Source organism: Trichosurus vulpecula, chromosome 8 (genome assembly GCF_011100635.1).
Source record: "Trichosurus vulpecula isolate mTriVul1 chromosome 8, mTriVul1.pri, whole genome shotgun sequence".
Taxonomy (NCBI): domain Eukaryota; kingdom Metazoa; phylum Chordata; class Mammalia; order Diprotodontia; family Phalangeridae; genus Trichosurus; species Trichosurus vulpecula.
In genome coordinates this window covers 88,762,110-88,780,445 of record NC_050580.1, presented here as the reverse complement: position 1 = coordinate 88,780,445, position 18,336 = coordinate 88,762,110, and the positions used below count along the sequence as shown (strand labels likewise).

General features: G+C 36.5%; 1 protein-coding gene across 1 annotated transcript in view; it reads right to left on the bottom strand.

Moving 5' to 3' along the window:
* Window positions 1-18,336, bottom strand: part of IKZF5 (IKAROS family zinc finger 5) — a 36,201-nt gene that overhangs the window by 8,068 nt on the left and 9,797 nt on the right. The window contains exons 3-4 of the mRNA XM_036734301.1: window positions 1,701-1,864; window positions 646-828 (exon numbers count right to left, since the gene is read on the bottom strand). Coding sequence (XP_036590196.1) covers window positions 646-828; window positions 1,701-1,833 — 316 coding nt within the window. The 5' untranslated portion in view covers window positions 1,834-1,864. The remainder of the gene's footprint in view (window positions 1-645; window positions 829-1,700; window positions 1,865-18,336) is intronic.

Genomic DNA, 18,336 nt, shown 5'->3' with positions numbered 1-18,336 from the left:
TGAATGGCTTAAAACTGCACTAAAACCTTCATTGTAAGTGGTGTTCTTGTCCTTTGTATATAATTAGACAGTTCTACTTCAAAATTCACATAGCTGGCAGCATATACTTTTCCCATTGTCATGTTTCCAGGTTATTTTTGAAAGTATATCATGCATAAAAACTGCCATAACATTTTTGAGGAGATCATTGCCAAATCCTATGAGACTGTAATCTGGAAACATCTGATTACTAAAATATATATGGTACCTAGACATAGGGTTATTTCCCCACTATTGCCCCCTGCCACACCCTACTGCCAATAAAAACATGATTACCAAATTCAAAATGCAAAACTCCAGGGCCGATCAGCATGATATAAAGCAGCACCAGGCAAATGCTAAGGGGCCAGCAGGAAACTGGGCATGGGGGCTATTCACCCTCTTTTCACTATTCACCCTCTGGGATGGGAAGGTCTGTAGAAAACAATGTTCTCTACCAAAGAGGCAGTGCTCTGAAACTCCGATAATTTTTAATTTGTACCTCTCCTTTATATGATATTTCTGATAGAGAGTAGAATTTCTTCATTAATATAAACCCTGTGTTATCCTTCATTTTTAAATTACTGCAAGCATCCACACAAACACACCAAGAAATTACCTCATTACCTGTGTGAATTCTAATATGCTCAATGAGTCGTGCTGTTCCTTTGCTGGCATAGTTGCAGTATCGACATTTTAGTTTTCCATCAAATGTCCTTTCGAATCCATCCACCAGCATTCCTGAGTTTTCATCCAAGGACACTTCAACAGATGGATGATCAAGTCCATTTTGATCACCATCTGTCCCAGCTATAATCAAAGTATGGCAATAGAAACCAAGTCTCTAGAATTACTACAATTTTATATTTTGGTCCAAGGTGGTACAGAATCATTTATAAATGATAACTTAATTAATCACACTGAGATTCATTCAGTTCACTTATTTAGTATTCCTCAATATCCTTATTTCACATAAGGGAAAACATGTATATGCATATGTTATAAAAATTTACTTTAAACTTACTGGTATAATAGAACACAGGTGTCTGTGAATTTAAACACTTAATCAATTCCCCCAAATATGCATGGTCATTACATTATGACTTGTAGATCAGATTTTTGTTACTTCGGTCTAAAAGAATTAATAGACTTTTCACTTTTCCATCTAATTCAAAGTACTGTACACTTGAATTCTAAGTAGTATTTGTCTAACAGGATCTTCAATTTCTTAACTTTGTTATTAAGCTCCCAAGATAAAATTTAAAGGTTTGGCACCAATCAGCATTAAGAATCATAGAACTATAGTCCTAAAAGAGGCATTAGCAACCATCTAATCTGACCCCTTTATTTTACTGATGAGGAAACAGGCCCAGAGAATCCAAGTAGTTGGCTGAAGGTGGTCACAGTTTACCAAATGACAGAGACAACTCAGGCCTTCAGATTTCTAGGAAAGCTGCTCACTATACTATTTTCCTACAATTTAGTAAATTACATCTTTAGAACTCTGTCTGCTCCTCCCCACAAACTCCATTCTCTATTACTAATTAATGGTAATGAATAAAATATTTTACTTTTCAAAAAAAAGCAAACAATTCATATAATAATGTTTGTTCTTCATAATAAGTGTTTACAACGCTGCTTACATAAATGAAATATGTAATAATATTTAAAAATTAATCTACCTCCCTGAAGAGCTTCTGCTTCTTTGTCCCCACTAACTGATCCAGAGATCATGTTCACATGGTGGGTCTGTTGAGTGAGATATTCCTGAAAATCCTTCACGAAGTCCAGAGGCTCTGGTTTCTTTTCACCCATATTCACCTTCTGAGTTTATGATTTCTTATACCTGGAAAATAAAACTAAATTACAACTTTATACCATTCAGGCCAACCAGACAAATATTAGGTACCTACAATGTGAACAGCTTTGCAATTAAAAGTTAAACAGTGGCAGAATACAGGTTGCCTAGATTTATAAGATGGATCTCTCATAGTGGTTGTATCCAGAACAAGGGTTAGTCTTGACCTTTGTATACTCAGAAAGTCAGTTTCATGAGCCCAGAAAGAGTTGGTTAGGCTCTAGGAAGGCAATTTTTACTAATCAAATTAAAAACAGACTGATTTAGAAAACAGTATGCTAATTTAAGGATACATGCCTAGAAAGTTATCTACCTACCAGTTATGTATCTACACATGACACTCTTGCTTTGGATGGGTATGCTCATTCAAGAGTCCAAATAACAATACTGTAAGGTTGCTTTGTGAGAATTCAGCCAACGAACCATAGAAGAAGGATCATAGATTTAGAGCAGGCATTCTTAACCAGGATCCATAAACTTGTTTTCAAAAAATATTCTGATAACCATATTTTGATGTAATTAGTTTTCATCATGCATACATTTTATGCATTTTAAAATGTCATTCTGAGAAGAAGTCCACAGGCTTCATCAGATTGCCAAAGGAGTCCAAGAAAGGTTAAGAATGTCTGATTTACAGCTAAGGAAACTTAGAGATCATCTCCAACTCCCTCTCCCCCAATTTACAGATGGGGTAATTATAGCCCAAATTAGTTACATGGCTTTTCCAAAGTCATACAAGTAGTAAGTGGAAGAATCAGAATTGGAATCTTGGTCCTCTGACTCTAGATCCACACTGCTTCTCACCACACCACAAAAAGGAACTGGATGTTCTTAAGAAAGAGTACTCCATCCCATGAGGGATTATCTCATGCCCATCAAGACAGCAAAATTGACAAAAAATGGGAAAATTAATTGCTAGGCAGGCTATGTGAAAACAGACATGTTAATTTATTACCAGTGGATGGTAATGGAAAACAATTTTGAATTATGCAATAAAAGTTACCAAATTGTTCATCATTTTAAATTTAGCAATTCCATTACTGGGACTATACAACTAAGGAGGCTATTGACAGCAAAATAAAAATAATAGTAATAATCTGTCATAACATCCTTGTGATAACAAAAAAACTAAAAGCAAAATATGCACCCATTGGTAGAGTAATAATTAAATAAATATTATATCTACATATAAACCATACATATATAATGGGACATTCGTGTGTTATAAGGAATGACAAATACGAAAAATTCTAAGAAGCATAGGAAGACATGAAATAGTGAACAGAGAAGAAAGCTAAGCCAAAAAACCCAATACACTCAAATATATGCGATAATATAAAAAAAAAAACCCAACACTGATAGGCAACAAAACTTTGGTCACTATTAATATATCATCAAAGTTAAACAATATATCCTTCCTTTCTGTTACAACCATTAAACGGGGTGGGGGGGAGGGGTGGGAATGTACTCTGTAGGGGAGTTTCTGAGGCTGTTTAGTGAGGAAGTGTCTATTATGTCAAGAAAAGTATCAATAAGTTTTTTTTTTTAATAAAACAAGAGTGTCCTCACCCCTAGATATTACTGAATAAACATCCACAAATCTTTTGGCTCTCCTATTTCTAGAATCTATGCAGACCAGACCTCCAATCTCCTGTTAAGATATTATTTCAACTAACTACAATAAGACTGAATAATGTTTCAGTTTTTGTAAAACTCAGTTTCATTATAGTACAGGATGTCTCTTTTTGACACTATCCCAAGAAACACCTGGATCTTCTTCAATGAACAGTGAAGACTATTCTTAACTGAATAACTAAATTCAACAAATTCAATTCCACAAGTATTTATTAAATACCTAATAAAGCACTACACTAGGTGCTGGGGATACAAAGACAAAACCCAAACTCACCTCGCTCCTGCAAAGTTCCCTACCTCTGCAGTTATTTTTCAAGTTTTCCAAATTTTTAAACCTCTAATTCTCTCACATTAGTCCACTGATCTCGACCATCCTAGTTCAGGTTGTGACTGCCTCTTGCCAGAAGTCATTATAATAAATGCCTAATTGATTTCCTTTCTTCCAGTGTCTCTCCTATCCAATCTAGCCACTGCACAGTTGCCAAAATATTCTGACCATGTCACTCACTGGCTCAAAAACTTCTGTACCCCCTATTACTTGTAGTAGGATAAAACGCAAACTCTTCAGCCTACGATCTAAAGTCCCTCCACAACCTTGTTCCAACCAACTTTTCTAGCCTTTCTTCACATTATCCCATCTCACACACTACATTTCCAGCTACAGCCCACTAGCTGTTCCACGAACCTGACATTCTGTTTCTCTTCACAAGAGTTGCACCTTTCCTCCCTTCCCCCTCCCTCTCCCCCACCACCATGCGCTCCTGTGTTTTACAATCTTTACTTTCCTTCAGGGACCAGTATGTGGTAGGCACTGGAATGTGTTAAACCTGAAAATTTGGTTGAAGGAAACAACAGAGCTAGGTGATAGAAAAATCCATGTTGTTTATTATTTTCCCTTAAAGCATAGTGAAGCTAGCTTACTTGTACGTACAAGGAGTCAGAATATAAACTCTGGCTGCCTGAACAAAGCAATGAGAAAACTTATATATGTTATTTTAGCAGACCTAGCAAGCCTGTATTACCTCATTTTTTATGACCCTCATGTATGTTTAACCATGATACAACAAGAGGATTTTCCTTAATGGAATACAGTTGTAAAGGATGTTGACAAAAGTCAGTTGAAACTACAGCCCAGCGTCTCTGTGTCTCATTACATTCCATAACATAGTATATACCTGTAGAATATTAAGCAAGGTAATCTCTTTGGGGTTAGGGTACATCCTTAATGATCTGGCCTTGTTGACAGAGGTAAGGGTATTGCCTGAGCAAACTTTTAGAGAGAACAAAGAAGCCCAGGTCCTGGATCTTCATCCAGTTACTCATTAAATCAGGCTCTGGGTCTGGTTGAGAATTAGAAATGATATAAAATAGTATAATATTTTCCACAAATGATACTTCTAATTTTTTTGGGGGGGGTGAGAAAGAAAACAAAACATACATAGATGAAGGAGTAAAATAAGGGAGTGTATGATTTAACTTGTGAGAGGCATCTTAATATAGTGAAAAGATAGCTAGGTCTCCAAGGCAAGAAAACCTGGGTTCAAGTCCTGCTTATGACATACACTGGTTGTGTAAGTATCCCAAGATCTATATAGACATAAAAAGTTATTTTATGAAATTAAATAAAAAGTCTAGTTCAAATAAAATAGTTTAATTGCAAAACTCATAAGAAATCTGAATGAAGAAGAACAGGACTTCTCAGATGCATATGATCTTACTCACTTACTCTTGCCCTGTTGGAAACTCAATTCAAGACCTGGACAAACATTAGAGCTGACTATGGGCAAAGCAAGCATCCAGCAAAACTGAAGTGTTTCATCGGACTGTTCTCAGAAATGAGTTCTTTGGCAGGTCATAAATATTTTTCCACAGCATCATGATTCACTCATATCAGCTCTTTCTAATCCTCTAATGCTGTATCTAACTCTGAAACAGCAAAATCACTCTTCTGAAAATAAACATTTTAGCTGACTTCATAAAAATCCTTTGCTTTTTCAATGATCACTGAGAAAGAGGTAGAGACATCCACAAATCTTTTCAACGGACCTAACAGGGGAGCTTTCTCTCATTTCTAACTTATGGGAGGTTCCTGGTAGTGGTTTGTAATTCCATAAATGATATTTTATATGAGTTGATGGTGCGCATAATAATGAGGAGGGGGATAAAGATTTTCCATCTAGGTCTTGGTGCTGGGAGTTGGGGTGGGGGATAGTGAATGCAAGTAGTGGGGAAGAAAGGGGAGGCTACACAAGAGACTCTGCATACCACCTTGTACATGAATCCTTTCCTGAGCCCTTCCACAACTCCTAGTGCCCTTCTCTGTCCCCTGTAATTGATTTTGTATTTATTACATCCATATTTACACATGCACAGATTATTTCCCCTGAAAGAATGAGTAGAAATTGCCTCATTCTTTGTATTCCTAATGCCTAGCCCTGTGCCTGGCTGACTGATTAATCATATGGTATTATTCATGTCATGACTCAAAATCTGTGAAGAATTTCATTGCTTCCCTTTCTGAGTTCTGAAGTCACAAAAGATATAAAAACCAATAACATACTAATTGATGAATCCCTATTTTTCCCTGCTTATTCTTGTCAAGTTACTAATTTCTTTAGTACAAAGTTTTTATACATCTTCCCTTTGCCTTCCAAAAGACTGGAAATCTCTATGTTATGAATGCTTGTTGTCACAGCTCTCTCTATTGTGATGCATTACTGTACAGCACAAGAGTTTCATGCTACGATTCAACAGTATTCTGTATCTAAAGTTCAACATAACGAGTTACAAGGGGCTGTTTTATTTCCCTTTGTTAATATTCAGGGAAGAGTCCCATGCCTTCACAGGCTGCCACTGTTGGAACTTGCCACATCTATAGGCATATGCATACAGACCAAAGGTATTCTATGATTCCAAGAGTTACAAAGGGATAGATAGCTGTTTGGACCCTGATCTGTCCCCATCTCCCACCCACTCCTACTTCCTTCAGAGGTTACTGAGATAGAGGAGGCTTTAGTTGCCAGAGGGCTCAGCTCTTCTACTGTCTCTCCTCCCTTAGATCTCTTGCTCACCACCAGCAGAGGGAAGGCTACTTTCCACCACTGTTGCTGCTAAAACCAGCTGTTCTCTTCTGTCTAACATTTCCTTTATACTGAGAAGGGTGAGACTTTCCTTCCACAAAGGAAAATGACTAATCAAAGCTGCACAAGACGAGAAAATATCTTCTGTTGGGTAACATTAAAAAAGTAATTTCTTTGAATAATATTCAAAAAAGTAACTTCTTATAGACAGCTTCCCATGCTATCACATGTTGGTCAGAGTTGTGAAAGGTTTTTGATTATGTCAGAGACCATCCTGATCTCCACAGCCCAGCAAGGCTATCTACTAAAAATATAAAATTATGAAAGTTATCCCATTATTTCTGTCTAACCCTCAGTTCTACCTTCAAGATAAAATGGTGGCCAGACATTTTTACTAAGATCAGATGGTTAACAATACCTTTTAGACAAAATAAGAAGATGAAAATCAGCCCTTCCACAATTTTATTTTACTCTTACTCCCCCCCCCACACACCCTGATTTCTGTTCATGATACTCTTGGCTTGTTCCATCCTGGAAACCAAATTCACCTGCTGATCCTCTGTCCCTCCAATCCCACAGTCAACCTGTTACTAAGCCATATAATTTTTTTTCAAGATGTATCTCACACTCTCCTCTTCAGCCTCCTTCTCACAGTTATTAATCTTAACCAAGGTCTTCATCATCACCAAGATAGTATTGACGAGGCCACAGTCTCTGGGAACCCCTTGAACCCTTGTACTCTCCTTGAATCTTCCCACTTGATCTAGCCTTGGCCTGAGGCTATAACCATTAAGCCCAAATGCCTACCTTGCCCAGTCCTCTATTGTCCAGCTGTTTCCCATCCCCAATCCTGATCAAAATATCTATACCCTAGCTCTGTTACCCCAGCCCTTTATGGTCTGTCATTTCCATATAGCCTTCAGCTATTTCCCCCACCCTGGAGTCTGACCTCATCCCAGTCCCTTCAAGCTCCTCCTTAGACTCCTCCTTAAGTCTCTCCCTAGACCCCTCCTCTGGTCACCCCAGACCACCCCTCAATCCCTCCCACAATCTTTGTGTGTATAATCTCCATTTTGCCTCCATGAAGTTGGTCAGATCCAATCTAGCTCAGATGGGTCTGGCCCGCTTTCCTTACAGGCACCACAAGGGGTGGGATCTCTTGGGGCAGGCCTATTTGGCTAACTCTTAACAAACTTTATCTTTTCCCTTGGCTGAGAAAGCTTGAGTCGAATTCTTTCGGCAGGACCCGGTGTGTCGGTACTTTGGGGTGTCGAGCACCCCTCACCCCAAACCCTCATCAGTATCAGCTTAACTTTTTAAGGTTTACAAAGTGTTTTAGTTGTTTTTCTTCCCCACCTCCAGCCTACACACATACTTCTACAAGATGAATCTCAAAATAGTACTTTTATCACATCACCCTATGCCTATGGCTAAAAGTCTAAAATAACTCCATTTAACAAGAACTGTCAAGTCCAATTATACTTCAAAAGCTATGTCATGTGTTTAAGTTTTATGTCGCCGATCAGAAGTTGCTTTTTTTCAGTAGAGACTGTATCTCATACTTCTACTATATTCTACCTCCTTTCGCTCACTGCCTAGCTGGGCAGGATAGTAGGCATTCGAAATGCTCACTTATTATCATCTCTTTTTATACTATCATATTAGCCAAAAAATTCCATTAGTCCAATGTGAGTTTTCACAGAATTAACGTTTCCATAAAATTCTCAAAATGGTCAAAATCTTCTTATACTTAGCTACTTTACATCTTGGTATTTTTTTTAAATCCCCAAATAAAAGCCATTGCATTTATCAGTATGCTTCTCCCCCATGCCCCCCATCCTTTTTCTCCCCCTATCCCCACCATGAAGTCAAGAATATAAAGAAATCAATCAGCATAAAAGGAATAAAAAACTGTATAATCTGAATAATAATACTATTTGTTTAAACTGCCTTTAAATCCTCTTTAGACTAAAGGGTTTTTTCCTCATCAAAAGCTATTTAATAAATAGGTAGTTTACCATCTAAACAAAGATTCAATGGATAGTGATCTGCAACAAGAAAAACAAAACTTTCTTCATTTTTTTAAGTTATTTTAAAGATGGTAACATATTACAGATGTGGAAAAGTGACAAATATAAATTAAAGAAATGTACAAACAAAAAAGAAGTTGGGCTGTTCACATATTAAGATAACTTGTGGATACTTAATTAGTATCTTTCAAAGAATCAAGTAAAATTGAGGCATGCCCTCAGCAAATTGGGTACTCTCCCTCCCTACCTCACTCCCTGGGGGCAAATTTAAGGGACAACATGAAAAATGTAACAAGCCATGGGCAGGTTATGGTAAGTTTTTGATCTGCTTCACTGGAGGGTATACTGACTTCAATGAGATCACAGATCCACTGGAATATTAGGAAAACTTTTGGTTCATAGATCAAAATAGAATGTAAGATAGCTTTGTCAATTACCCTTCCAATGGGAGTGGATAGCTCCTCACAGTACAACAATTCATTGAAAACAGTATTATTGGAGAATTAAGTATTCTCACTATACAAAATTTTAAGAAAGGAAGATTACCCATTTATGTTTCAACCATTTTTGAGTGAAATCTTTCTAAAATGTAGTATATACTTCTTAAGTGGACCATAATGAACATAACTTTGATGACCAACTTAATGTGTTACACGGCACTATATTAGCCTCAGGGAGTAATCTAGTGTTGAAATTTTTTTTTTCCTCACAATAAATGATCCCAGATGGTTCTGCTTTTGCAATTGTGTTGTCTTCAAATGTTAGTTACTTCTAATCTGCTGCACTGTCTAAATGAGGCCCTGGAAATGGCTTCCTGTATTTTTCAGGGAAGTATGAATAACAGGACAAATACTTGGGGGCAGCTAGGTGGCGCAGTGAATACAGCACTGGCCCTGGAGTCAGGAGGACCTGAGTTCAAATTCGACCTCAGACACTTGACATATGTACTAGCTGTGTGACCTTAGGCAAGTCACTTAATCCCAACTGCACTGCCAAAAAAACCCAACCCCCCCCAAACAAAACAAAACAAAAAACAAATACTTTCCTTACTACTAAAAGGATGCCCACCGTTCTTCCCATCATGGCTGTTGAATTCCCTTTAAAGTCCAAGCCAAATGCTACCTTTTCCATGAACACTCTTGATCTCCCTCAACGAGCTTCCTCCACGGTCCCTCCTACCCCCCACCCTGTAAACTATACAAATCACTGTTTTACACCTTTCTCTGTTTTGCATCTCTTGTACAATTATCATGTACAATTTTATTAGTGTCACATCATCCAGACAAAATAGCAAATTCCATTAGGCTGAAAAGCATGCCTTATCTAAACTCTGTATCCCCTCCAGTGTCAAGCACAGTATTCTGCATGTTGCAGATACCTATTATTTTTTGAATCAAAAAGCTGGAAAGATATGTTAAGGCCAAATCATCAAGGACCTCAAACACCACAGTAAGGAATTTAAACTTTATTGGGAAACTTCTAAATTTCAGAGGGCAGAAGAATCTCTGAAGGAATAATATAGAAACATATTAAGAATACCTATATATAGATGAAGTGGTGTGTGGAGAATTAATTGGAGGAGCCTTAGAATGAAGTAAATGAGAAGGATATTGAAATAATCTAGGATAAAAAGACAAGGACTTGAACTAGGGTGGTTGTAGTGGAAGTAGAAAGGAGACAAGTAAAAAAAATGTTTTGATAAGCCCTTGGGTTCAGTGTCTCTTAGTCCCTTTTCCTAACTGTTCACCCCTTCGGAAGGAGTACTGAATGCTATTTTTCTCCATTTTCTTTCTATATTTCCCAGGGGTTACAACTGAACATACATAATGCAGTCTTATTCAATTCAATAAAACATTTATTAGTTACCCACTGTGTGCAATGAACTGTAGATACAAAAACCAAAATGAAACAATCTGTCTTCAAAAAGCTTACATTCTATTGAGTGGATACAATACATACAAAGTAAATACAGAGTATATACAAAGTAAAATAATTTCAAGAGGAAGAACAACTAGGAAGAGGATTTCTTGTAGGAGTCTGCATGAAGGGGAACAACATGAAAGTAAATAAGCAAGCATTTATTAAATATCTACTAAGGGACAAATACTGTTTTAGGCACAGAGAATACAAAGATAAAAGGCAGAGTGCTCCTGCTCTCAAGAAGCTTACATTCTATAGGGGAGACAACATGTGTGTGTATATACATATATGTGTACACATATACAAGCGTATACAAAATTTGCACTAAACAGAGAATGGATGACTTATTTTAGGATGGTATTAGCAGCCAGGAAGACCAAAAAAGGCCTCATGTAGAAAATGGAGCTTGAGCTGAGCCTTCAAAGGAAACATTAAAATTCTGAGAAAGAAGGTAAGGAGGGAATGGCATGTATTGAAAAAAGTAAGACGGTCATCACTGTGGCTGGATGGTAGTGTGCACAAAAGGGAATAAATCTAAAGGCTAGAAAGGTAGGTTAGGGCCTGGTGGTGAAGAACTTTGAATGCCAAAGGAGTCTGTATTTGAGTCCAAAGGTAATAGGGAGCCATTGGAATTTATTGAGTAAGGGAATGACAGAGCAAAACTTGAATTTTTTGTACAGAATGGAATGAAGTTAGGAGACTTGAAGCAAAGAAACCAATTAGGAAGCTATTATAACAGTGTAGGCAAGATAAGGGACTGGTCTAGGGCAAAGAGAAGGGGAAGGATAAGAGATATTCTTGCAGAGGTAGAAAAAATAAAATTTGGCAGCTAAGTGATTGTGGTATGAGAATGAGGAATCAAAATGGAAACCAAGGTTGTAAACCTGGGTGATGAAAAGAAATAAGAAAGTTCAGAAGATGGGTAGTTTCGTGGGGAAAGATGATGAATTTTTAATATGTCGAGTTTGAAATGAAATGTCCAACAGGAAGCTGGAATTGTAGAACTGGAACTCAGGAAAGAGAAAAGATCTGGATATACAGACCTGAGAGTGATCTACATGAAGATGAAAATTAAGACCATGGAAAATGATGGGATCACCACTTGAGAGAGGTACTCCAGGATACAGCCACATCTTGGGATTAAGGGTATGATAGAAATGATGATCTAGCAAGGGAGACTGAGAAGGAAGAGAACCAAGAGAAAAACCAAAGAGGAGAAAAATCACAGGAAAAGCAGAATGGTCAGCACTGTTAAATGCTGAAGAGAGGTCAAGATGGATGGAGATTCACAAAATGCCAGCAGATCTGACTGTGTATGTGTGTATGTATACACACAGACCACTATAATGTCCCTCTTGAGTCACTAAGCTAAATATCCCTAGCCCTTTTAGTTGATCAACTGAAATTATATGACATGATTTCAAGCTTCATCATTCCTGGTCATTAGTTTTGTCAGTATCTTTCACAACATGGCTCCAACTATCTTTCCAAACATAATTGTTCCACTCACTGTCCAATCCAGTCAAGATGTCCTACTTGATATTCCTCATACAATAGCTTGGAATGCACTCCCTCTTCCCTTCCACTTCCTAGAATCTTAGTTTTCTTTGAAGCACAGCTCAAGTTCTAACTCCTATGTGAGACCTTCTTGCCTCCTGACCCTCAGATGAGCACCTCCCCACTAAAATCATATTTATTTTTGGATAAACCTCTATGTGTACATGCTACCTTCCCAACAGGATGTAAACTCCTTGAGGGCAGGGAATGTTTCATTTATGTCTTTGTATCCTTGACACCAAGCACAGCGCCTGGAACACAGCATAAGCCCAATTCTCAAAATATGGTTCCCAGAACAGAGCACATTATTCCACATGTGGTCTGGCCAGGTTTCATTAAGACTATTGTTCTACTGCACTTTATCCTGGACACTAAGCTTCTTTGCTGCTGCCTAAGATCAGGTCAGCTAGGTTTTTGGGCTACAATATCCCACTACTGACCCATGTTAGTGGATTAAGTTCCACTAAAACTCCTGCATCTTTTTTGCACAAACTGTTGTCTTATCATGTTTTCCCCATCCTATACCTGTGGAATTGATTTTGTGAACCCAACTACAAGACTTTACATTAATTCCTATTTAATTTCATCTTATTAAATTTGGCCCATCATTCCAGCCTGGTTTTAGATTCCAATTCTGTTATCTAATGTATTAGTGATCCCTCCTAGTTTCTTATTACCTACAATTTAATAAACATGTCATCATCCAAACCACTGACAAAAATGAAACAAAATAGGACCAAAGATAGCCATGGGACCTTCCCCTAGAGACCATCCTCCAGGACGACATCAATCCATTAATCACCACTCTTTGGGCTTGTTCGCTCAAACAGTTCCAAATCCACCTGACCATACTACCATCCAGTCCACATTTCTCCATCTTGTCCACAAGGATAGCATGAAAGACCTTGCCAAAATGCCTTGCTGAAATCCAGGTCTATGGTACTCCCCTGATCTACCAGTCTAGTAACCCTGTCAAAAAAGGAAATAAGGTTAGTCTAGTATAATTTGTCATTGATAAACTCATGTTGTCTTGTAGTGATCACATAAACCAGGTTACAGTACAAATATTAGCCAAAATTCATTCAACACAACCCAAAAATTTAAGTGCACAAAATGAAATGTTAACATATTTAACACCTCAAATTATGAATTTGGGTATTGGATTCAAAATCAGATTTACTTTTTTAAAAAAAAGTCATTTGGAAATTCCAATCAGGAAGGAAATGACTCACATAATTTGAAATATAGCAAAAATGTAATATTCCTGAAGGGTCCTCCTTCTGCCTATACTGGATAAAGGTGAACTATACCTACTTTGCATAGGAGAGTTGTAAAAAACTTCAACATGTGGTAAGAATGTGTGCCAAATCTTTAAATAATAGTAACAAATTATAAATTCTTCCTTCCATATTATCCAAGCATAGCTCAAAGATGATTACTACAATGAAAATTTGGTACTTTAGAACTCACTGTAGGTAACAATTAAGAACATAACATCATCCAGCTTCAGGGGGAGAACAAAGAACATACAGCTTCATCTCCATTACTCCCTGCTCATTTGTTAAGGAGTCTTAGTCTTGCTAATCAGATGTGTGAATAAAGGAAAAAAAAAACCTTTTACAGTCATCTTCCTCCTTTCCACTTGAAAAATGTAATTTATGGATTATAATAATAAGGAAATATAAATATGTATGATTTTTGTAGTATTATAATTATGTAGTATTAAATTAAAATGAAAAGTACCTGGTGCTATCTAGGTGCTAAAACTAGTAAAAATCAATCTCTTCCAATGTAGAGTCCAAACTAGGGATTTTTTCACCTGAGGAAAAACAGCTGTTAGGGAGTTGTGCAGGTTTCTGTGGTGTGCCAAATGAGTAGTCAGACCGCAGATATAGTCACACAAGGAAAGGGGGCAGCCTGTTGCCCTAGAAGTCCAACCCCTGACTCACAGGGATTGTAGGGGGAGTTGTGCAGGTTTCTGTGGTGTGCCAGATGAGTAGTCAGACCGCAGATATAGTCACACAAGGAAAGGGGGCAGCCTGTTGCCCTAGAAGTCCAACCCCTGACTCACAGGGATTGTAGGGGACTGTAGGCACCAGGAGAAGGGTGCCATGGTGATGAGACCCAAGGGTCGATGGCCTGGAGGCTGTTGTGCCACATGGCAACATGCTATGGGGAGGAAGCATACGCGTCTGGATGTCCATACCCAAGGACAAAGATTCATTTACTCCATTCTAGTCACAGCCCTGAAGAGAGACAATCATAACTATATATAGTAGAGTTCATGCAATAGTGACAAGTAACAATTCAACAGTAATATTCAACAATGATTTTAAAACATAATATGTTTTAATGTATTCTGTTGGGCACTAGGGAAGATGCAAACAAATATAACAAATATATGTTCTCTGCCCTTAAGGAGTTTACATACGATGATCAGACATCTATATTTTTCTTACTTTCAAGTATGGATAAGGTTAGAGTACAACAATAGTGCAAAATGTAGCATACTACTTTCTTTTAATGAGTTTTGCTTACTTACTCACTTTAAAAGAATTTTAAAAGTACCCCCAAAAGGAAGACTATGCAACACACCTAACATTTTACTCAAGAATCATTTAACTCCTAGCTAGCAAGAATTAGTAATTTTTCAAAAGCAGAACAGCTACACATGTCTATGTATGTAAAATCAACAGACTGCAGTGAAGGCAATTTACTAATTCCTAAAGAATGATCAAATATGGTCATTTAAAGATTAATTTTACCATAGCAACATATATCAATGGTGAGAGTAACCAAAATGAACACATCATTCCATGGTCTGGTTCTCATACTACAGGTAGATATGGCTAAGTTAATGATAGAGGATAAAACCAACTTGAACCTTCAAAGGGGATTAATTTTTTAAACATTCTACTCTTTAGAATATGAAAAAGAGAAAAAAACCTTGGATAATATGAACCTCTGAGAGTTCAGAAAGCATAAAATAACCCATGACATGGCTAGCTTACAGGAAATACTGAAAGATAAATACCAATAAGGGAATAATCCAATCTAGCAGAATGAGAGCTTCAAAGACAGCTAAGATGCTAACACCTCAGAAATAAATAAATAGAAATACCAAAGAAAAAAGAAACACATATTAAAATTAAAACCAGCCAAAATTTTTAAAAAGCAGAGTTTGAATATAATAAAACACTAATGATTCAGGTGAACACGAACCAGAAACAACACAGAAGAAACAAGAAACCATGTAAAAGACAACCTCAACATGCGCAAATTAGTTAAGAATCTGGACTGGTATGAAAAGTGTAAGACTGAATAAGAGCTTTTGGGAAGAGTTTTTAAAAAGTCTCAGAAGGAAATCAAGTTGTGAAGATCAAATAAAATAATACCTACGTAGAAATATATAAATGCAAAGAATTATTATCAATATTTAGTCCATTTACATTTTGTGTTATAATTGTTTTGGCCTGTCTTTTAATCATTCTTTTGGTAGGAAATATACACTCTTATTCTTTTTACTAATATTATTCATCCACTCCAAGAAAAGTCATATCTACTTTTGATAGCCATGTAATTTTTTTTAACTTGGACTCCATTTTTCTCAATCATAAAGGCTTTGCTCTGGAATATATGTAATCTCCCTTGACAATATACAAGATCAGGGACTGTTTCACTTAATAAATGCTTTGTGATTGAGCATTTAGCATAGCACCAAGCACACGAGAGGTACTTGATGAATGTTTCTACTGGTCACATTTTGCAGATGAGAAAACTAAGGTTCAGTTAAACGACTTGCTCTTGATCATACATGTGGCAAGCTTCTGGGGCAGGATTTGAACTTAGGTCTTCTGGTATTCTAACTACCACACCAAACTGGCTCCGGTACAAAGAGTAATATAATTAAAAAGCAGACTCTAACAATCTGCTGCTTAGAAGAAGTACATTCAATCCAGAAAGATCTAAAAAGATTTAAAATAAAATGATGATTTAAGTTATTATGCTACTGCCAAATCAAGAAAAGGTTAATGGGTGCTAATAATATTACAAAATGTCAAATTCAAACAAGAAATCATTAAAGACATAAAAGGACATTTATACTAAAAGGTTCTAAACAAAATGATAGTATATTAGTCTTAAGTATATATGCAACTAATCCTTCTATCACAAAGCATGTAAAATAAAACGTTACACTTTCGCAAGAAAGAGAAAAAATATCAACCACCAGGGGAAATTTTAACACAACCATAAAAATGATTGTTATGGAAGCAGGTTTGGCATTATATATAGTTTGCCCAGGTCTTTGCATAGCACCCTACCCCTGTACTGTACTACACTGGGACTATGTCCAGTACCTGATCCCAGAAAAGAGAAAATTGTCTTTCTGGTAACTACCACCCATGGCAGAGCTAAGCAAACACCCTTTACTCATGATTCATAGCCCAGAGATCCAAAGTAGGTCACAAATGTCCAACCAAAGGGCAGGTCATAAAGCTCTAACAGAAGTCCCAATCCACAGAGAGCAAAATTCCAATGTCAGCCATTGAATTTCCAGCTCTCAGTATTGACTGGGCCAGAAGGATTATTAAAAATGTAGTTATGATTGCTTAGGAACATCAAGGCAAGAGCCTTCAATCTTCAATCAAGAGGACTTCAATTTTTGTGTATCTTTCAAATAAAGTCTATGATAGCAAACTAACCATAAGAGCTCTACTGTATATGGACAAAGCAATCCTTTGAAACTAATAGAAAGATAAGGATAAATCCAAAAGAAGATAAGAAATCACAAAACTAAACAAAATATTAAATAAACTAAAATCTGACAGATATACATAGAGCTTAATGGGGAAAAAATTTTTAAATGTGCTTTTTCCCCCTCTAGTATTCATGGAACCTACATAAAAACTATGCACATACTAAGTTGCAAAAAGAAAAAAAGATAAAGGCAAATACAGAAAAACATAGTACAATTAGAGACCAAATTACAATAAACCAGTAGTAAATAATAATTCTAGGAATAAAAAGTACAGTTTCATGAGGAAACTATGAAAAACATAGTAAGTAAATGTCCAGGTGAAAGATTAAATTATGAAAATGATAGATTATATAAAATTACAATTTTTATATAAACATTATATATAAAAATCTGTAGGTAGGGGAAAAATAGGATAAAGGTGCATATCTAGGTGATATAAAAAACAAAAAATAAAAGATATTAATAAAATCTATCTTACACAGTCAAAGCAATATTTGGAAGCAAGTTTATAATGTTAAATACCTATATTAATAAGCCGCTGGGTGGTGCAGTGGATAGAGAGCCAGATATGAAGTCAGGAAGACCTGATTTACTGAGTTCAAATCCAGCCTTGGACACCTAAAGCAGCATAACCCTGGGCAAATCACTTAACCTCTGTTTGCCTCAGTTTCCTCACCTGTAAAAATGGGGATAATAACAGCACCTATTTCCCAGGGCTGTTGTAAAGATCAAATGAGATAATAATTGTAAAGCAATTAGCACAGTGCCTGGCACATAGTGAATGCTATAATATATGTTAACTACTAGCTATTATAGGGAAATTAGCTGAATCTGTACTCAAAAAAATGTAAAAGATGAAAACAACAAGCCAACAATAAAACAAACAAAAACACAGAGAAATAACCAATGGCAGAGTAGAGATCTAGAGGAAAAAGAAAAAAGTAATGAAGTTGATAAAGAAATTCAAAAGCTATTTCTAAAAGACTAATAAAACTAGTAACAAGTCTAATTTAAAAAAAAAAGAAAAAATCAAATTACAAAAATTAGAAAGGAGATATGAAGGCAAAAGAAATCAAAGAATCAATCAGATTTTTATACACAACTCTAAGCTACAAAATTTAAGAACATTCATAGAGTACCTATGGTGTATCTCTTATAATTCAAGACAACTAATCATTCAAAAAGCATTAAGTGCCAACTCTATACCAGGCACTATGCTAGAAAGACAAAAGTGAAGCAGTACCTGACCTCCAGAAGCTTGCATTCTATCAGGCGAGAAAATGTATCTATATACAAATTATATATTAAAAAGAAAATAGATGGGAAGGAAATTTGGAGGAAGAAGAGAGCACTAGCAGCTGGGAGGATAAAGAAAGCCTTCATGTACAAAGTAATGGATGAGTTGAATCTTGAAGCAAACTGGGGATTCTAAGAGTCAGAAATTATAACTGTGTGCTCCAAACATGAGGAAAAGGCCAA